At 43.1% G+C, this 22,033-nt stretch overlaps 3 protein-coding genes across 3 annotated transcripts in view; 1 reads left to right on the top strand and 2 right to left on the bottom strand.

The window, feature by feature from the left end:
* LOC309562133 (kelch-like protein 10) overlaps positions 1-22,033 on the bottom strand; it is a gene marked incomplete at its 3' end in the record, with an annotated part of 516,189 nt that overhangs the window by 316,069 nt on the left and 178,087 nt on the right. The window lies entirely within an intron of this gene.
* P4HTM (prolyl 4-hydroxylase, transmembrane) overlaps positions 1-22,033 on the top strand; it is a 121,398-nt gene that overhangs the window by 38,961 nt on the left and 60,404 nt on the right. The window lies entirely within an intron of this gene.
* LOC309562294 (secreted frizzled-related protein 5-like) overlaps positions 1-22,033 on the bottom strand; it is a 46,237-nt gene that overhangs the window by 10,358 nt on the left and 13,846 nt on the right. Inside the window, exons 2-3 of the mRNA XM_082266432.1 lie at positions 19,791-19,963; positions 19,407-19,496 (exon numbers count right to left, since the gene is read on the bottom strand). Of these exons, the coding sequence (XP_082122558.1) occupies positions 19,407-19,496; positions 19,791-19,963 (263 nt within the window). The remainder of the gene's footprint in view (positions 1-19,406; positions 19,497-19,790; positions 19,964-22,033) is intronic.

Here is a 22,033-nt window from a genome sequence, read left to right as displayed (position 1 = left end):
AACACAGAGGAATCCTTGAATTACCTTTCTGGTCTCAGGGAACCCCTGTTAAAAATTACATTTGTGTGATGGTCAGTGGGAAGAATGCTCCTTGCACTTGTGGACATTGGGAAGAATTACCCCCTTACAGATAGCTAAAAAGATCAATGGTGTCAGTAAGAACTTTTCTGAGGGGCAGAGATTGCTCATTGCTCAAGGAACCCCCAGCAACCTCTGAAGGAACCCTGGTTACGAAACCCTGTTTTACAGTGTGCATGCAAAGCCGCTAGAGGTGTTCATTATTGTACTAGGCAATTGGAATTTTGCCTATTTTCGGGTCAGAGAAAAGGATCAACGTGACACAGTGGGCCCGGCACTCAAGAGACTTTTTCGAGGGTGGGCCACCATCTCAGAGAGATATAAAGGCCATAGTTGCCAACATTTGAAAAAAATTTCCAGGGACACTTTGCAGCACAGCTATCAATTACTTACCACACCCACTTCCCCGAAGCTCCGCCCACTCTGCATAATTACTCTCCGCCTACTTAGCAGATTATAGGTGTAAAACAATAAATTATTATTCGCGCTGTGATGTATAAATTAGTGAAGATAAAATATTAAGTGAAGATAAAATAAAATAAAAATGGATCTTGAAGCTGCTGCTCACTAGGTAAAATACCAGAAGAAAAACTAAAAACATATATAGACAGCGCTCAGGCTCGGTTCACATTTATGCGATGCGGGAAGGCTGCGAATTCGCAGCCTGTTCCTGCATCGCACACGCACCCCCGGCAGTTCACACTGCCATATGCGATACGCTGGGGGTGTCAATGTAATCTTAACGACACCCCCAGTTTGATCGCATATCGCAGTGCGATCGTGCAGTTCGCACAGGAGCGGATCGCACAAGTGTGAACCGCTGTGCGATCCGATCCTGATGCGGCTGCAAAAATGCCTCCTGTGCGTGTTTGCTCCGGGTGCGATGCGAATTTAGCCATACAAACTGTATGGCTAAACTCGCACCGCACAGCTGATTGCATGTAATGTCGGAGCAGTGCACTCCGACATTACATGCGAACCCGGCACTCGCAGAAGTGTGAACCGGGGCTAACAGGTAAAAAATACATATAAGTGCTATAAAAAATTAATTAATATATCATAGCAAAAAATATAGAATAAAGTGCATACATAATCACTGAATATATATTAGTAAAGTGCAAATAATTGAGTGTCCATAATATAACCATATAAAGTGCAAATTATTTGTTAAGGTGCAGTCCAAAAGAAGGTTTCTTCCAAAGAAACTAAAGTGCCAGAAAGGTGCTCAAATCCGACCAAGGAACATCATATATGCTTAAGGGCTCTTTCACACGGGCGGTCCGATCAGATCCGCCTATCAGTTTTTTAGGCGGATCTGATCGGATCCTCCATGCAGCTCTATGGGGCAGCGGGTGTCAGCGGAGGTCACCTCCGCTGACACCCGCTGCCATCCGCATCCGATCCTGTGCTGAAATCTGGACGGATGGAAACCCTATTTTTCCATCCGTTCAGTAATCGGATCGGAGGGGATCTGATGAGAGCGGACAAGCGGTCCGCTCTCCTCCGATCCCCCATAGAGGGCAGCGGGTGCTGAGACACCTCCCTCTCCGCTCTGCAAGCGGAGATGGAGCTGTCATCCGCCCGGCTCAGCGGGGATCGCGGATCGATCCCCGCTGAGCAACACGGATCCGCCTGCGGAGGCGGACCGTGTGAAAGAGCCCTAAGGCTCATTTATATCCCAAATCTGGTAAGTGCATCCCCATTGGGGGTCTTTTCCTTAAGAGCACTTGGGCACTTTTATGGATTTGAGCACCTTTCTGGCACTTTAGTTTCTTTGGAAGAAACCTTCTTTTGGACTGCACCTTAACAAATAATTTGCACTTTATATGGTTATATTATGGACACTCAATTATTTGCACTTTACTAATATATATTCAGTGATTATGTATGCACTTTATTCTATATTTTTTGCTATGATATATTAATTAATTTTTTATAGCACTTATATGTATTTTTTACCTGTTAGCGCTGTCTATATATATTTTTAGTTTATCAGATTATAGGGTCTATTTAATAAAGAGAGAATTACAGGAATTTGAAAAGGGAATTTGAGGAAAACTTGAGGCCAAAGTAGCAGAGTTGGAATAATTCTCCCATTCAGATGCACTACTTCTGCCTAAAGTTTAAAATTCTCATCACAATTCCCTGCAATTCTAAAGTGTCAGCTTGTCAAAAGATGCTCTGCCTCCCCCTGCTGGCGGATTTCGGAAAGTGCACCATGCTGTCACCCTGCCTTCAGTGACACGTTAAATTTGCGACAGGCGGGAAGAGTGAGCGGGCACCGAGAGAGAGACAACCTGCTGCCAGAACTACAACACCTAGCTGGGGTGAGAGCGACATTGTGTGGAACAAAATAAAAAAAAAAAAAAAATTACCCGGGACAGGCTCCTATTTGCCGGGATTGTCCCGGGAAAAACGGGACAGTTGGCAGGTATGAAAGGCCTGTACACACTTGACGGAAATCGGACGAAATCTCCTCCGATTTTTCTCTCTCTTGCTCAGCGTTCATTATAGTTTTTAGTAGACAGTGCATAAATGTTCACAAAATTTCTCGTCCGATTTTTTTTTTTTGGGACATTTGTTCCCAGACTTCCGGGTTGTCAGCAACTTCAGATCATGCGCGGTCTTTCTTATCCGATTTTTCACGGACGTACTGCATACACATTAAACGAAAATTGGTCGTCCGGGAACGGACGATAAAAATTTTGGTGTTTGTCCCTCCGTTTTTTTTTTTTCGTTGAAAATGTCGGCATCGGCTGCTGAAAGTTGTGTACACACTAGGCGAAAATCGTATGATTTTACCTCGGACGGGAATTTTCGTCAGATTTTCTACTAGTGTGTACCCCACTTAAGTTTATCCTTATCCTAACAAATAGGCCCATTTATACAGGAGGGAAGTTTTCACTCTCCGCACACCGCAGGACATTACAGGAAATGGCCCATGCTCCATTGAGTCACCAATGTCCTGCAGTGTGTTCTCTGCTGGGATCACTGTCATGTAGGGGGGGAGCACTGTCATGTAGGGGGGGGCACTGTCATGTAGGGGGGGAGCACTGTCATGTAGGGGGGGAGCACTGTCATGTAGGGGGGGAGCACTGTCATGTAGGGGGGGAGTACTGTCATGTAGGGGGGGGAGCACTGTCATGTAGGGGGGGAGCACTGTCATGTAGGGGGGGAGTACTGTCATGTAGGGGGGAGCACTGTCATGTAGGGGGGGAGCACTGTCATGTAGGGGGGGAGCACTGTCATGTAGGGGGGGAGTACTGTCATGTAGGGGGGGAGCACTGTCATGTAGGGGGGGAGCACTGTCATGTAGGGGGGGGGAGTACTGTCATGTAGGGGGGGAGCACTGTCATGTAGGGGGGGAGCACTGTCATGTAGGGGGGGAGCACTGTCATGTAGGGGGGGAGCACTGTCATGTAGGGGGGGGGAGTACTGTCATGTAGGGGGGGGAGTACTGTCATGTAGGGGGGGAGCACTGTCATGTAGGGGGGGAGCACTGTCATGTAGGGGGGGAGTACTGTCATGTAGGGGGGGGAGTACTGTCATGTAGGGGGGGAGCACTGTCATGTAGGGGGGGGCACTGTCATGTAGGGGGGGAGCACTGTCATGTAGGGGGGGAGCACTGTCATGTAGGGGGGGAGTACTGTCATGTAGGGGGGGAGTACTGTCATGTAGGGGGGGAGCACTGTCATGTAGGGGGGGAGCACTGTCATGTAGGGGGGGAGTACTGTCATGTAGGGGGGGAGCACTGTCATGTAGGGGGGGAGCACTGTCATGTAGGGGGGGGGAGTACTGTCATGTAGGGGGGGAGCACTGTCATGTAGGGGGGGAGCACTGTCATGTAGGGGGGGAGCACTGTCATGTAGGGGGGGGGAGTACTGTCATGTAGGGGGGGGAGTACTGTCATGTAGGGGGGGAGCACTGTCATGTAGGGGGGGAGCACTGTCATGTAGGGGGGGAGCACTGTCATGTAGGGGGGGAGTACTGTCATGTAGGGGGGGGAGTACTGTCATGTAGGGGGGGGAGTACTGTCATGTAGGGGGGGAGCACTGTCATGTAGGGGGGGAGCACTGTCATGTAGGGGGGGAGTACTGTCATGTAGGGGGGGAGCACTGTCTTGTGACCTGTTTGGAATCATATGACTGTTTTCCTTCCGACACACTTTTTCCCCATTATTCAGAATAAATGGGCTTTTCTTAATTCAGGGTCCCAAAGCAAACAAAGTGCAAAGCACATTAGGGAAGAACACCGCAGCACTTAATAAATGTGCCAGAGGGAGGCACTTTTAATAGAAAAGCAGCAGTACATACCGCTGCTTTATAAATGGGCCCCTGTGACATCTATTGTGTAAGCCCGACTTTATTATCTCTTCAAATATGGGTCAGTTGGTTTACCTGCTGCTGAATATTACAGAGGAACGTAATATATTTAGCAAATATAGAATATATGTGACCCAGATACCTTGCGCTTGTGGAAAGAATGATAGATGATTTCTATGTATAACTGGATGAAAGTAGAAAAATAAATTACTTCCTTTAACCATTTAGAAGAGAGAGTTATGGTGTGAATACACGATTAGAATATCGCCCGATCATTCGACCACCGACTTTTGAAAAAGTATTTGTCGGTCGAAAACGTCGCCAACATACATGGTCCGAATATCGCCCGACCGTTGCCCGCCGACCATCGAAACAGTGTTCGTGCGTGATGAGGTTATATAGATTTAAACTGAACGACCTCAACACCAACGTATAGAATATCGTTCTTTCGCAAACGAGACAACAGAATTTTTCGTGTTTTTCAAACGGTATTTTTCGTTCTGAATATCGATATCGCTCATTGATGGCTGGACATTAACGAGTAGAATATCGGCCGATCGCTCGCTGAACGGAAATTTTCTTATCGTGTATTCCAGCCATTACACTCTATGGCCAAAAACATGGGAATTACGAGGACACCCCTCCAAATTTTTGTTTTCAGTAAAGAACATTGCTAATATTAAAGAATACGAAGACATTGAGAAGGTTGTGCGCTTATAGCCTTGGGAATAGTTTGGAGAAAGGTCTTTTCTGTTCCAGCATGACTGCATGCAAGGTCAGTCCCATGAAGACACGGTTTGATGAGTTTGGTGTGGAGGAACTCAAGTGTCCTCCACAAAGCCCGGACCTCAACCCTACTGAACACCTTTGGGATGAATTGAAATGTCATTTGTGAGCCAGGTCTTCTTGTACCTGATCCAACAAATGCTCTTTTAACATGTGTGAAACCAGAGCGCTAAAAACCTCCAACACAGGGGATGGGTATGATGAGTCAATTAAAAAAGCAAGGAGAAGGGGGAGGGGGGGGAGGGGGAGGGAAAGGGACAAAAGCAAAACACTAAATAAAGCTGATGGAATAAATTTACTGTATAGTATGGGATCGACGTGTAGTCAGAAAGGAGTAGTCCATAAACACTGAGCCGCTCTTCCACAGACCAAGAGGAGATTCTGTTAGAGCAAAAAAACAAAAAGGAGAAGCGCTCTAAGTGTAGACAGTTTAATAATACATAAGAAGCAATGTGTGTAGTAACTCACAAGACATAAGTGAAAGTCAAGCTGTGTAACATCATCAGATCTTTAAAGTATCCTCTGGGGGGAGGGAGGTGGTGATGTCCAATCCAAAGCGCCGTCCGTGGCTGAGTAGATGTTTAAAGGGAGGAAAAAAAGCCGGCAGCCTCCCGCCTCAGTGTACGATGAGCGGTCAGATGGAAGTGACCGACGGCTGTAAGGTTCCGTGGATGGATGGACGCTCTCCCGTCACCAGGGGTGGTGAGTTCAAACAGCAAAGGAACGGCAGGCACGACGCGTTTCTGAGCATGCGCGGGGTCGATGTACCCGGCGCGCTCTTTCCTCAGGTGCTGGAGAGCCGTGGACTCTACAAGGTTTATATCTAGCTCAGTTGATTAGTGATTCACCGCAGCTGGAACAAAAGGGGAATGCCTCGGAATAAAAAGGATTTGGAACCAGAGCTGAAAGCAACCAGTTCATGGAAGGACAACAACTTTAAAATCAATTATACTTGAATGTACAGCATTAAAAACATAAACAATTAAAAGCATATGTTAAAGGTGGATTGTACTCGATTGGCTGGCCACAAATTCACATGTATGGGGCTGAAACAATAATTTCTCATAAAAATCAGATATATACCAAAATGGATGATAGGAGATAATCAGTGATAATATTCAAAGTTAGACAAATGTGCATGAACTGATCATGACTCCTAAACAAGATAATAAAGATAAAATTACAAATATGTATGTACATGAAAAATCATGACTTTAATGAAATTATGAATGTTTTAGAGGTGAAATACACTCTAAAGCTATGGACACTAGGTATGTGGAAGGGGAAAAGGGGGGGACAAAAAAACTTAGTGATATTAATGTATTTATGACTAATAGTCCAAGAAGACATCATGTAACATAATAAATTGTTATGACATGATGGAACATGCATCAAGCAGCACAATACACAAAAAGTATCGTAAAGGATCTATATAAATCTATAACAACCTATAAATGTAAGGTATGTGAAAAAAAAAAAAAAAAAAAAAAAAAAAAAAAAATATATAAATATATAAAAATATAAAATTATATAAAAATACACATATATATATATATATATATATATATACATATACATATATATATTATATATATATATAAAAGGAAATGTGAATACATACATCTATGAGAAAACTATCTGGTTGAAAGGGTATAAACGGCTCAAATTAAAGAATCCATGTGTGTAGATGGATGAAGGGAAAAAGAAAACTAATAAAGGCGACATATCATACAAGGGACCCAAGTCTGTATGTGATTGTTGACAAATGGATATGTCCAAATGGAAGATGCATATATATATATATATAAGGTGATTTAAAAAAAAAAAAAAAAAAAAAAAAAAAAAAAAAAGGGGGGAGGGGGGAAAGAGAATAACCTATTGTGCTATTTGGGACAAAAGAGGAAGAGGAGGAAGAAAGGAACCTCAATTATAGAATAGTGTGTACATCTAGTTCCTCGTTCAATCCTCGAGGGGCGAGAACGTCTAGCGTGTATATCCAAAAGGTTTCACGCATACATAATTTGGAAAAACGTTCTCCTTCTGGCAAATCTTTCGAAATGGATTCAATGACCCAAATTTCAAGTCCCTCAGTCGATTTTCCATGGACTTCTGAGAAGTGTCGCGGGACACTATGAAGGTCACTCCCACCTTCAATGAGACGGCGGTGTTTTCCAAACCGCTGTCTCACCGGTCTGATGGTGCGACCCACATAGAGAAACTGACACGGGCATATTAAACAATAGACAACATACTCAGTAGAGCAGTTGTAGAAGTTATCCAAGACATAGGTTTTTCCATTATGTGTGAAGTCTTTTTGGCCATGTCTCACAAAGGTGCACATTTTGCATAGTTTTTTCTTGCATGCGTACATGCCTTTCAGAGGGATCATCCAGGGCAGGTGATTGGTAGCCTTGATGTTTTTCAATTTGCTTGGCGCAATCTTGTTTTTTAGAGTAGTGGCCCTCCTGTATGTCACTTTTGGTTTCTCTAAGATGACAGAATTGAGATGAGGGTCCTGTTTTAAAATGCCCCAATGTTTGGATAGAATTTTTTCCATTTTTTTGTAATGGCAATGGAACCTAGTGATAAAACGAACCGGATGTTGCTCATCTCTGGCTTTGAAGCTGGGGGGTTTTCCTGGAAGATAAGCTTCATAAGCTGAAATAACCAAGTCGTCGGGGTAGCCTTTTTCAGAAAATTTTTTCTTTAGATGTTCGCTTTGGGCTACATAATCCAAGTCCCTAGTGCAGTTCTGTCTCAATCGACAGAACTGACCTTTGGGTATATTATTTGTCCATTGAGGGTGATGGCAACTATTGTAATGAAGATAGGAGTTTCCGCTGGTGGGTTTATTGTAGTTTTTGGCATATATATGATGTGACTCATGTCCAAGTTCCAAATCTAGAAACGGCATGGAGTCTGGATGTGAAACGGAGGTGAAGGAAAGGCCTAGGGTGTTATTGTTGCAGTGGGAGACAAAATCGTCAATTTGGGAGGCGGAGCCATCCCAAATGACGATAATATCGTCTATGTACCGCCCAAAGAAAACAATGTGCTGGGCAAAAGGGTTATTCCGCCAGATGTATCTTAACTCCCAGAGACCCATGGTCAGATTTGCATAAGACGGAGCAAAATTAGCTCCCATAGCTGTCCCGTTTATCTGTAAATAAAAAGTGTCCTCAAACTGAAAATAATTATGTGTTAAACAAAATTGTGTTGCTTCCAAAATAAAAGATACTTGATCATGATGTAAGGAGGAGTCTTGGAGAAGAAAATGTTGTATGGCTTGTAAGCCTATATTGTGGGGAATGGAGGTATATAACGAACTAACGTCCAATGATAGCCAGGTGTAACTATTTTCCCATCTATACGGAATGATTTGTTCTAATAAGTGACCTGAATCACGTATATAAGATTGTAAATTTTGGGCCAAAGGTTGCAGGAAGACGTCAATGAACTGTGAGAGGCCGCTGGTCACACTGTCCATTGCTGCTACAATGGGTCTACCTGGGGGATGTAGAGGGTCTTTGTGGACCTTTGGTAAGTGATAAAAGTAAGGGGTGTTGTAATGGTCCTTTTTTAAGAAAGCTGCCTCATTTTTATTTATCACTTTATTCAGTAGCGCCGATTGTACCAATTGTTCAACCTCAATTTTGAACGCTGGTAATGGATCTTTATGGAGTCTCATGTATGTTTTGTTGTCATTTAGTAGTCGACAGGCTTCGTTGATGTAATCGGTCTTATTTAATAAAACAATACCACCTCCTTTGTCCGCGGATCTTATAATAAGATTGGGGTTGTCAGATAAACGCTTAAGGGCCTGAGATTCACCATGATTCAGATTAGAATGGGAGTATTTGATATGTTTGGACGTGTCTGCACACATGGTTTGAAGATCAGCAAAAACCGTCCTGTAAAAAGACTCTAGATATGGGCCTTTTGAGCGGGTAGGGTAAAAAACAGATTTAGGACGTAGGTCAGTATGAACAAAGCGTGGCGACTCTGGGAGATGCTGTGTGAATAACAACATATCCGAATCAGAATCTTCACTCTCACCGGGGTCATAAGTGCTAAAGGGACTTCCAGGGATGGCTTCCTCTATGAAAGTGGATACATTATTTTCCACATTATCCATGGGGGGGTTATTGTCCACTTGTTTGGATTTGATATTAAAGTAGCGTTTTAATGTGAGGTTCCTTATGAATTTGTTCAGGTCTCTAAATAATTGAAAAGAATTGGGAAAGGAGGTAGGAGCAAAACTTAAGCCTTTACGTAGGAGAGATAGGTCATCTGGATTTAATGGGACAGAAGACAAATTAAAAATCTTTATAGTCTCCGCTGTTTGGTGTTTATGTTTGGTAATTCGCTTACCTCCTCTACATCCTCGTCTAATAGTTTTCTTTTTTTCTTTCTGATTTTGGTCAGTAGACTCCCCTCTAAAAAAGACACAGGAGGGAGGGCTGATGCAAGGGGAACCGTCTCGAGTTCATTAACCGTAACAGGGAAGGATATTTCCTTGCTACCTTCAAGTGATGTAGGGGTAGGTTTTACCTGACTGGCCATAAAAGGACTTATACCCTCTAGCTGATAGGCACCAGAAGGAATCTGGGCTGGAGAAAGGCTTATAACCTCCCCAGTGGTAACTGGGAGGTTAGAGCTGCCAGGGGGTCTGTCGTTTGTAATGTTATTGCAAATGGCGGAAGCATTCTCAGTTTTATTGATGTTTTTCTTATTGGTCTTAGTGGACCTCTGTAATTTGTTGGGTGATTTGTTGATTGGACGACTGAAAGGGGGATTTCTCATATTCTGTGAGCCACCAGCTCTATCTCCCTTAAAGGTCTGGTTTCTAACTGTAGGTTTTGGTCCATGTCTGGAGATAGGTGGTGGGTGGCCTGCCCTACAAGGGGGGAGAGCTCTGATGGGTGGGACTGGATGGACCTCTAGAGACATCAGTGGAGGTATGTGATGGTTCTGTTTCCATAGAAAAACTTTATCATTACTATAGTCGTCTAAGTCTCTCCTGAATTTGTCTAATTTCGTGTGTATGAGTTGGTCCTCTTTTCTTTTTGTATTCCTTTTGAGGGTGTCTAACCACCCAAGGGGGATATGGATATGAAAATCCTCAATGTCCTGTATCAGGATTTGTATGTTATGTACAAGTGTGTCATATTTGATATGTCGCTGAGAGGCAAGGAGCCCTAACCACTTGGTTGTGCAGAACTCTGCAATGCCCCGCCACTCTTTTAGGTGGACAGGGTCCAAAAACGAACAGGTTTGTGTGATCCTAAGTCCCCTAGGGGAGATTTTGGCTGATAGATATTTGTTCAGAAAAAATTCATCCCACCGCTGGGTGTTGGCTGAATGCATGAGTCTCTCTAATTTCTTAAACATACCACATAAAACATAACGATCAGCTCGTTTTCTGATAGGTTCCTCAGAAAACAGATCTGTGGAAAAAATGGAATATAATGTATCTAGAATATCATATTTGTGCGACTCAACATCACTGATAAGATCCATAATAGCACAACTCTGATCAAATGAGAAATGAATCAACCAAGATACTGCTGAAAAATAAATGAAACTGAAATAAAGAATATATTATATATTATATTATGGATCTTATCAGTGATGTTGAGTCGCACAAATATGATATTCTAGATACATTTTATTCCATTTTTTCCACAGATCTGTTTTCTGAGGAACCTATCAGAAAACGAGCTGATCGTTATGTTTTATGTGGTATGTTTAAGAAATTAGAGAGACTCATGCATTCAGCCAACACCCAGCGGTGGGATGAATTTTTTCTGAACAAATATCTATCAGCCAAAATCTCCCCTAGGGGACTTAGGATCACACAAACCTGTTCGTTTTTGGACCCTGTCCACCTAAAAGAGTGGCGGGGCATTGCAGAGTTCTGCACAACCAAGTGGTTAGGGCTCCTTGCCTCTCAGCGACATATCAAATATGACACACTTGTACATAACATACAAATCCTGATACAGGACATTGAGGATTTTCATATCCATATCCCCCTTGGGTGGTTAGACACCCTCAAAAGGAATACAAAAAGAAAAGAGGACCAACTCATACACACGAAATTAGACAAATTCAGGAGAGACTTAGACGACTATAGTAATGATAAAGTTTTTCTATGGAAACAGAACCATCACATACCTCCACTGATGTCTCTAGAGGTCCATCCAGTCCCACCCATCAGAGCTCTCCCCCCTTGTAGGGCAGGCCACCCACCACCTATCTCCAGACATGGACCAAAACCTACAGTTAGAAACCAGACCTTTAAGGGAGATAGAGCTGGTGGCTCACAGAATATGAGAAATCCCCCTTTCAGTCGTCCAATCAACAAATCACCCAACAAATTACAGAGGTCCACTAAGACCAATAAGAAAAACATCAATAAAACTGAGAATGCTTCCGCCATTTGCAATAACATTACAAACGACAGACCCCCTGGCAGCTCTAACCTCCCAGTTACCACTGGGGAGGTTATAAGCCTTTCTCCAGCCCAGATTCCTTCTGGTGCCTATCAGCTAGAGGGTATAAGTCCTTTTATGGCCAGTCAGGTAAAACCTACCCCTACATCACTTGAAGGTAGCAAGGAAATATCCTTCCCTGTTACGGTTAATGAACTCGAGACGGTTCCCCTTGCATCAGCCCTCCCTCCTGTGTCTTTTTTAGAGGGGAGTCTACTGACCAAAATCAGAAAGAAAAAAAGAAAACTATTAGACGAGGATGTAGAGGAGGTAAGCGAATTACCAAACATAAACACCAAACAGCGGAGACTATAAAGATTTTTAATTTGTCTTCTGTCCCATTAAATCCAGATGACCTATCTCTCCTACGTAAAGGCTTAAGTTTTGCTCCTACCTCCTTTCCCAATTCTTTTCAATTATTTAGAGACCTGAACAAATTCATAAGGAACCTCACATTAAAACGCTACTTTAATATCAAATCCAAACAAGTGGACAATAACCCCCCCATGGATAATGTGGAAAATAATGTATCCACTTTCATAGAGGAAGCCATCCCTGGAAGTCCCTTTAGCACTTATGACCCCGGTGAGAGTGAAGATTCTGATTCGGATATGTTGTTATTCACACAGCATCTCCCAGAGTCGCCACGCTTTGTTCATACTGACCTACGTCCTAAATCTGTTTTTTACCCTACCCGCTCAAAAGGCCCATATCTAGAGTCTTTTTACAGGACGTTTTTTGCTGATCTTCAAACCATGTGTGCAGACACGTCCAAACATATCAAATACTCCCATTCTAATCTGAATCATGGTGAATCTCAGGCCCTTAAGCGTTTATCTGACAACCCCAATCTTATTATAAGATCCGCGGACAAAGGAGGTGGTATTGTTTTATTAAATAAGACCGATTACATCAACGAAGCCTGTCGACTACTAAATGACAACAAAACATACATGAGACTCCATAAAGATCCATTACCAGCGTTCAAAATTGAGGTTGAACAATTGGTACAATCGGCGCTACTGAATAAAGTGATAAATAAAAATGAGGCAGCTTTCTTAAAAAAGGACCATTACAACACCCCTTACTTTTATCACTTACCAAAGGTCCACAAAGACCCTCTACATCCCCCAGGTAGACCCATTGTAGCAGCAATGGACAGTGTGACCAGCGGCCTCTCACAGTTCATTGACGTCTTCCTGCAACCTTTGGCCCAAAATTTACAATCTTATATACGTGATTCAGGTCACTTATTAGAACAAATCATTCCGTATAGATGGGAAAATAGTTACACCTGGCTATCATTGGACGTTAGTTCGTTATATACCTCCATTCCCCACAATATAGGCTTACAAGCCATACAACATTTTCTTCTCCAAGACTCCTCCTTACATCATGATCAAGTATCTTTTATTTTGGAAGCAACACAATTTTGTTTAACACATAATTATTTTCAGTTTGAGGACACTTTTTATTTACAGATAAACGGGACAGCTATGGGAGCTAATTTTGCTCCGTCTTATGCAAATCTGACCATGGGTCTCTGGGAGTTAAGATACATCTGGCGGAATAACCCTTTTGCCCAGCACATTGTTTTCTTTGGGCGGTACATAGACGATATTATCGTCATTTGGGATGGCTCCGCCTCCCAAATTGACGATTTTGTCTCCCACTGCAACAATAACACCCTAGGCCTTTCCTTCACCTCCGTTTCACATCCAGACTCCATGCCGTTTCTAGATTTGGAACTTGGACATGAGTCACATCATATATATGCCAAAAACTACAATAAACCCACCAGCGGAAACTCCTATCTTCATTACAATAGTTGCCATCACCCTCAATGGACAAATAATATACCCAAAGGTCAGTTCTGTCGATTGAGACAGAACTGCACTAGGGACTTGGATTATGTAGCCCAAAGCGAACATCTAAAGAAAAAATCTTCTGAAAAAGGCTACCCCGACGACTTGGTTATTTCAGCTTATGAAGCTTATCTTCCAGGAAAACCCCCCAGCTTCAAAGCCAGAGATGAGCAACATCCGGTTCGTTTTATCACTAGGTTCCATTGCCATTACAAAAAAATGGAAAAAATTCTATCCAAACATTGGGGCATTTTAAAACAGGACCCTCATCTCAATTCTGTCATCTTAGAGAAACCAAAAGTGACATACAGGAGGGCCACTACTCTAAAAAACAAGATTGCGCCAAGCAAATTGAAAAACATCAAGGCTACCAATCACCTGCCCTGGATGATCCCTCTGAAAGGCATGTACGCATGCAAGAAAAAACTATGCAAAATGTGCACCTTTGTGAGACATGGCCAAAAAGACTTCACACATAATGGAAAAACCTATGTCTTGGATAACTTCTACAACTGCTCTACTGAGTATGTTGTCTATTGTTTAATATGCCCGTGTCAGTTTCTCTATGTGGGTCGCACCATCAGACCGGTGAGACAGCGGTTTGGAAAACACCGCCGTCTCATTGAAGGTGGGAGTGACCTTCATAGTGTCCCGCGACACTTCTCAGAAGTCCATGGAAAATCGACTGAGGGACTTGAAATTTGGGTCATTGAATCCATTTCGAAAGATTTGCCAGAAGGAGAACGTTTTTCCAAATTATGTATGCGTGAAACCTTTTGGATATACACGCTAGACGTTCTCGCCCCTCGAGGATTGAACGAGGAACTAGATGTACACACTATTCTATAATTGAGGTTCCTTTCTTCCTCCTCTTCCTCTTTTGTCCCAAATAGCACAATAGGTTATTCTCTTTCCCCCCTCCCCCCTTTTTTTTTTTTTTTTTTTTTTTTTTTTTTTAAATCACCTTATATATATATATATATATGCATCTTCCATTTGGACATATCCATTTGTCAACAATCACATACAGACTTGGGTCCCTTGTATGATATGTCGCCTTTATTAGTTTTCTTTTTCCCTTCATCCATCTACACACATGGATTCTTTAATTTGAGCCGTTTATACCCTTTCAACCAGATAGTTTTCTCATAGATGTATGTATTCACATTTCCTTTTATATATATATATAATATATATATGTATATGTATATATATATATATATATATATATATGTGTATTTTTATATAATTTTATATTTTTATATATTTATATATTTTTTTTTTTTTTTTTTTTTTTTTTTTTCACATACCTTACATTTATAGGTTGTTATAGATTTATATAGATCCTTTACGATACTTTTTGTGTATTGTGCTGCTTGATGCATGTTCCATCATGTCATAACAATTTATTATGTTACATGATGTCTTCTTGGACTATTAGTCATAAATACATTAATATCACTAAGTTTTTTTGTCCCCCCCTTTTCCCCTTCCACATACCTAGTGTCCATAGCTTTAGAGTGTATTTCACCTCTAAAACATTCATAATTTCATTAAAGTCATGATTTTTCATGTACATACATATTTGTAATTTTATCTTTATTATCTTGTTTAGGAGTCATGATCAGTTCATGCACATTTGTCTAACTTTGAATATTATCACTGATTATCTCCTATCATCCATTTTGGTATATATCTGATTTTTATGAGAAATTATTGTTTCAGCCCCATACATGTGAATTTGTGGCCAGCCAATCGAGTACAATCCACCTTTAACATATGCTTTTAATTGTTTATGTTTTTAATGCTGTACATTCAAGTATAATTGATTTTAAAGTTGTTGTCCTTCCATGAACTGGTTGCTTTCAGCTCTGGTTCCAAATCCTTTTTATTCCGAGGCATTCCCCTTTTGTTCCAGCTGCGGTGAATCACTAATCAACTGAGCTAGATATAAACCTTGTAGAGTCCACGGCTCTCCAGCACCTGAGGAAAGAGCGCGCCGGGTACATCGACCCCGCGCATGCTCAGAAACGCGTCGTGCCTGCCGTTCCTTTGCTGTTTGAACTCACCACCCCTGGTGACGGGAGAGCGTCCATCCATCCACGGAACCTTACAGCCGTCGGTCACTTCCATCTGACCGCTCATCGTACACTGAGGCGGGAGGCTGCCGGCTTTATTTCCTCCCTTTAAACATCTACTCAGCCACGGACGGCGCTTTGGATTGGACATCACCACCTCCCTCCCCCCAGAGGATACTTTAAAGATCTGATGATGTTACACAGCTTGACTTTCACTTATGTCTTGTGAGTTACTACACACATTGCTTCTTATGTATTATTAAACTGTCTACACTTAGAGCGCTTCTCCTTTTTGTTTTTTTAACAAATGCTCTTTTGGCTGTTTGGGCACACGTTCTGAGACACTCCAAAATCTTGTGGAAAGCCTTCTCAGAAAAGTGGTGGCTGTTAAAGTCACAACTCCATATTGATTCCCATTTGGAACAGTGGGGGGAAATTAGCAGAGTGGTGCAGGCACAAGCTTGCTCCAGTCTTCTATTAATAAAAAATGAAGCAGATGCTGCTCCTAATTACCAAACACGGTCAGGCCCCTTTGTTAATTAGGAGCGATCAGTCCTCTGTTCTATTGTGTCTATGACAGGCAGCTCGGAAAACAGAGTGCTGGAGCTGCATGCTGCAGTGTCTCTGCTTTTGCCATCCCCCCAACCCCATACCACAACCCTCCCCCCCCCCCCAGCTCAGAGTGGGGGGGGGGAGGAGGTTTGTTACCCTGCAGGCTCTGCTTGTGTAGTGTAATTACTGCACAAGCAGAGAGGTGGACGTGAGCTCACATTCTATTCGACAAGGGTCACGCCTGATGGGAATCCACAGCAGTTTTCTATATGGAAAACGGCCGTATCCCCCCTGATAATTAGGGGCAGACCTGATCTAAATTCTATTTCACTCTAAAATAGAAACTGCCACAGGTCACACACAGGTCTAACTGCTTAGTTAACTAGTTAAAGCGGAGTTCCACCCAAAAGTGTAACTTCCGCTCTTTTGTTTCCTCTGCTCCTCCGGTGCCACATTTGGCACCTTTCAGGGGGGAGCAGGGAACGGGTACCTGTTTTTGACAGGTACCCTTCCCCACTTCCGGGATACGGCGCCGCGGCGCCGTCCCTCAGAGGTTCGGCTCCCTCCTCCGCCGCCGAGCCAATAGAAATGCGCAACGCTCTTCGCGCATGCGCAGTAGGGACCCACCCGTGAAGCCACAAGGCTTCACTGCCGGGTTCCCTTCCAGGCAATGGTGGCGGCAACACCGACAGCCGATGGAAAAATTGGCTGCAGTGCTGACATCGCTGGACTCCAGGACAGGTAAGCGTCCTTATATTAAAAGTCAGCAGCTATGTGTAGCTGCTGACTTTTAATTTTTGGAGGGGGTGGACGGGGAGGAGGAACTCCGCTTTAAGGACCACTCTATAGCAGATTTACTGCTACAGGGCAGCCCTTCTGTGCAGAATCACATATACTGTGTGTATATATATATATATATATATACGTGATTCTGCACTCCCCTCTGCAAGGGGCACTGCTGGTTGGCTGCTCCTGCTGTGATTACTCACAGCAAAAGAAGATCTGGGGGTGCCAGGCACTGGATGTCCGCCCACTATTTGTCAGGCAGAGACACAGAATGGAGCTCTGCCTATGTAAAAAAGGCAAAATTCCGTTCTGACAGGGGAAAAGGGATGGATTTTGTGTCCCTGCTAAGCAGGGAATAAAAAACATCTCTTCCCTTTAGTAAAAGCAGCACACATAGTACAGTAAAACACTGGCTAGGCACACAGTTAACGCTTTGATCACCCCTAGATGTTTAACCCCTTCCCAGCTAGTTTCATTAGTACAGTGACAGTGCATCTTTTTAAGCACTGATCACTGTATTAGTGTCACTGGTTCCCACAAAGTGTCAAAAGACTGTCCGCTGCAATATCTCTGTCCCGCTATAAGTCGCTAATCGCCGCCATTACTACCGTAGTATAAAAAATAAATAAAAATTCCAGTATATATCCCATAGTTTGTAGATGCTATAACTTATGGGCAAACCAATCAATTTACGGTTACTGAGATTTTTTTTTACCAAAAATATGTAGCAGAATACATTTTGGCCTAAAGTCATAAAAAAAAAAAAAAGTAAAAAAAATTGTTGTTTTTTTATTCAACATTTACGGTCTTTTTTTGTTTATAGCGCAAAAAATAAAAACCGCAGTGGTGATCAAATACCACCAAAAACAACTATTTGTGGGGAAAATAATTTCATCAATTTTATTATGGTATAGTGTTGCATGACTGCGCAATTGTCAGTTAAAATAATGCAGTGTCAAAAAGCAAAAAATGGCCTGGACATGAAGGGGGGGGGTAAATCTTCCGAAGGTCAAGTGGTTATTCTGGCGTACACCACTCATGGCAGTTCCCCAGAGTATGTTCAATAAGCTCATATAGGCATAATGGTCAGTATTTATATAAAATACGGATATATCTTCACTATACTTTTGACTTTGATAAGCGCCAATTCACATTACCGCGACGCCACTTCCCGGGGCGACCTCCGAGATGGCGGTGCGAGCAGCGCGCCGCGACCTCGGAGCGGCCGCCACGGACTTCATAACATTGAAGTCTATGGCGGTCGCCTCCTGGTCGCCCCAAAGAAGCTCCGGACCCTTTTTCTAGGTCGGAGCGACTTGTGTCGCTCCTATTAGAACGGGTCCGCAGCTTCCCTATGGGAGGCGACCTGCGGCGACCTGTGAGGCGACCAGGTCGCCCTAGTGTGAACCAAGCCTAATAGTCACAAGTGGCCATAGATTGTATCTGCTTAGAACAACAAATTGCTGATGGCCAGCATTTATATTTTTATATATATATATATATATATATATATATATATATATATATATATACAGTATATGTGTGTATATATACACACACTATATTACCAAAAGTATTGGGACGCCTGCCTTTACACACACATGAACATGACATCCCAGTCTTAGTCTGTAGGGTTCAATATTGAGTTGGCCCCACCCTTTGCAGCTATAACAGTTTCAACTCTTCTGGGAAGGTTGTCCACAAATTTTAGGAGTGTGTCTATGGGGATGTTTGACCATTTTTCCAGAAGCAAATTTGTGAGGTCAGGCACTGATGTTGAATGAGAAGGCCTGGCTCGCAGTTTCGGCTCTCATTCATCCCAATGGAGTTCTGTCGGGTTGATGTCAGGACTCTGTGCAGGCCAGTCAAGTTCCTCCACCCCAAACTCGCTCATCCATGTCTTTATGGACCTTGCTTTGTGCACTGGTCCAAATCATTTGGTGGAGGGGGGATTATGGTGTGGGGTTGTTTTTCAGGGGTTGTGCTTGGCCTTTTCAGGGCTTGGCACTTCTGGAAGAATGGTCAAACATTCCCATAGACACACTCCTAAACCTTGTGGACAGCCTTCCCTGAAGAGTTGAAGCTGTTATAGCTGCAAAGGGTGGGCCAACTCAATATTGAACCCTATGGACTAAGACTGGGATGCCATTAAAGTTCATGTGCGTGTAAAGGCAGGTGTCCCAATACTTTTGACATTATAGTGTATATATGTAATATATATATATATATATATATATATATATATATATATATATACTGTATACACTTAGGAAAGTTGGCAAAAATGTTGAGAGTTGTAGTTCTATGAATGTCCCACCCAGGAGTATATCATCTCCCTGAGTGACGCCTCCACTTTAATGTTGCATAACCCCGGTGAGGTTTGATTTCTCCCAGTGACAGCTGTGAGCGGTGAGGTGTGCGTTGGATGCCAGGCGGAGTACTTACTGAAATCATTAGCACAGAACGTATCCAGGATCTCCTTGGCACTGCTGGCCTCATCGAGTTCACAGTCCCTGCAGCTTGCTCGGGGCACTGCTGTAACAGAAGGCACAAATTAGAGCAAATCCTGATATATAACTGCGTCTGTCTGTGGGCATAGCCCTTTCCCCCAATAATTGGCAGGGTTCTCCCCGCTTGTATTCTGTTGATCCTCAAGTACAAATGTGCTTCAATTTAACTACTTCCCAGCATATGTACATATTTGTATGTGATGAGAAGAAAGCTTTCAGGAAATAGAAGGTGGCAGAGTATGGAATCCCAATCCCTGGAGGACACCATTGTAGTGTTCCTGTTTTATCAACAATTTAAAGCCGTATAGATAGGACTTACTTCTCCGATTGCTTGTGCCATTTGTTATTGTGGAGATGCACATGCCGTGGTCCATAGGAAACTGGTCACATTTCAGAATCTCCGGCCAGGGGTATCCATAGCAAGCCATGATTGGTGCACAGCTGTTCTTTACCGCCTCGCACAGGCTGCGGCACGGCTTGATGAGCCTGTCCCTAAAGAAACCATAATCACAATAATAATTATATATTCTCTTTCACATTATGAGCACTTATTAAAGTAGTCTTTATCAAACTTCTTTCCCCAGAGGAACCTTTTAAATATTTTTCAGTTCATGGGGAACCCCTGCTAAAACCAGTGAATTGGTAAGAATGTTTCTTACATTGATTGCCAGTGAGAAGAATGCTCCTTACATTGGTGACCGGTGGAACAAATGCTCCTTACATTGGTGACCAGTGAGAAGAATGGGAAAAATTGCTCTCTACTTCGGAGACCAGTGGGAAAAATTGCTCCCTACTTCGGAGACCAGTGGGAAGAATGCTCCCTACTTCGGAGACCAGTGGGAAGAATGCTCCCTACTTCGGAGACCAGTGGGAAGAATGCTCCCTACTTCAGAGACCAGTGGGAAGAATGCTCCCTACTTTGGAGACCAGTGGGAAGAATGCTCCCTACTTTGGAGACCAGTGGGAAGAATTCTCCCTACTTTGGAGACCAGTGGGAAGAATGCTCCCTACTTTGGAGACCAATGGGAAGAATTCTCTCTACTTTGGAGACCAATGGGAAGAATTCTCTCTACTTTGGAGACCAATGGGAAGAATTCTCTCTACTTTGGAGGCCAGTAGGAAGAATTATCTCTAATTTGGAGACCAATGGGAAGAATTCTCTCTACTTTGGAGACCAATGGGAAGAATTCTCTCTACTTTGGAGACCAATGGGAAGAATTCTCTCTACTTTGGAGGCCAGTAGGAAGAATTATCTCTAATTTGGAGACCAATGGGAAGAATTCCCTCTACTTTGGAGACCAATGGGAAGAATTCTCTCTACTTTGGAGGCCAGTAGGAAGAATTATCTCTAATTTGGAGACCAATGGGAAGAATTCTCTCTACTTTGGAGGCCAGTAGGAAGAATGCTCTCCTTACAGTGATGGTCAGATTGCTACCCTTACAGAAAGTTAAAAAGATCATTGGTGTCATGCTGCTGGCTCTGCCAAGTGGTGTTGGATTCTACAGGCACCATCAGATGGCAGGTAAATCAACCACAGCTTAAAGGAGAAGTATGTCTAAAGCTTTTTTTTGGCTATACTTCTCCCTTGGATCACAGGAGTGCAGTCCAGGCTAGGGAAAGATCTTGACTATATGGTCGGGAATCCAGATTCCTGCACTGGCATCTGTCTCAGCCTCTCAGCAAGCTACTGAGAGCCTGATTGTGCCACTCCCGCCCCCTCAATAGCCCTGCGCTCCATTAAACGTGAGGGTGGGGCAGAGCACAGAGCCTGAATACCAAGAGCTGAGCGATCAGCAGTGTTTGATCACTGGTCTGGAGTCGGCAGGGTACAAGTGCAGCATAGGACCGATGCTGCATCCACCTAGGTGAGTATATATACATTTTCTTTTTCACCAATCCCATACTTCTCTTTTAAGGAACCCCTAGCCACTTCTGGAGGAACCCTAGGGTTCCATGGAACCTTGGTTGAGAATGGCTGTATTAAATGGCTGCTAAACATATTTTGAACATTGGTTCTCATTGATGGGTTTTAGTACTATTTGTGGATAAATGTATGTAGGCTTCAGGACATATCTAAACTGAATATAACTAGGCTATAGTTTCACAGGCAGGATTTAGTAGTTCAATCATAGTACTAAAATTTTTTCTATTTATTGCTTAGAGTAATGGTCAATCAATAAACAGATTAAACACAGATAGCACGGGGTGGGCAACTACATGGCAGATGAGATTTAATGTTGAAAAATGTAAAGTAATGCACTTGGGGGCCAGAAACCAGAAAGCAAGCTACTCACTAGGGGGGGAACCTCTGGGTGAGTCTAGGATGGAAAGGGACCTGGGGGTACTGGTAGACAACAGGCTTGGCAGTGGCATGCAATGCCAAGCCGCCGCAAGCAAAGCCAACAGAATGCTGGGTTGTATAAAAAAGGGGATTCACTCCAGAAATAAAGAGATTATTCTTCCACTCTACAAGACTCTGGTCCGGCCACATCTGGAGTATTCTGTCCAGTTCTGGGCACCGGTCCTCAGGAAGGATGTGCTGGAACTGGAGAAAGTCCAGA

Source organism: Pelophylax lessonae (genome assembly GCF_965119305.1).
Source record: "Pelophylax lessonae genome assembly, chromosome: 8".
Classification (NCBI taxonomy): Eukaryota; Metazoa; Chordata; class Amphibia; order Anura; family Ranidae; genus Pelophylax; species Pelophylax lessonae.
This window is presented reverse-complemented; position numbering and strand designations above follow the sequence as displayed.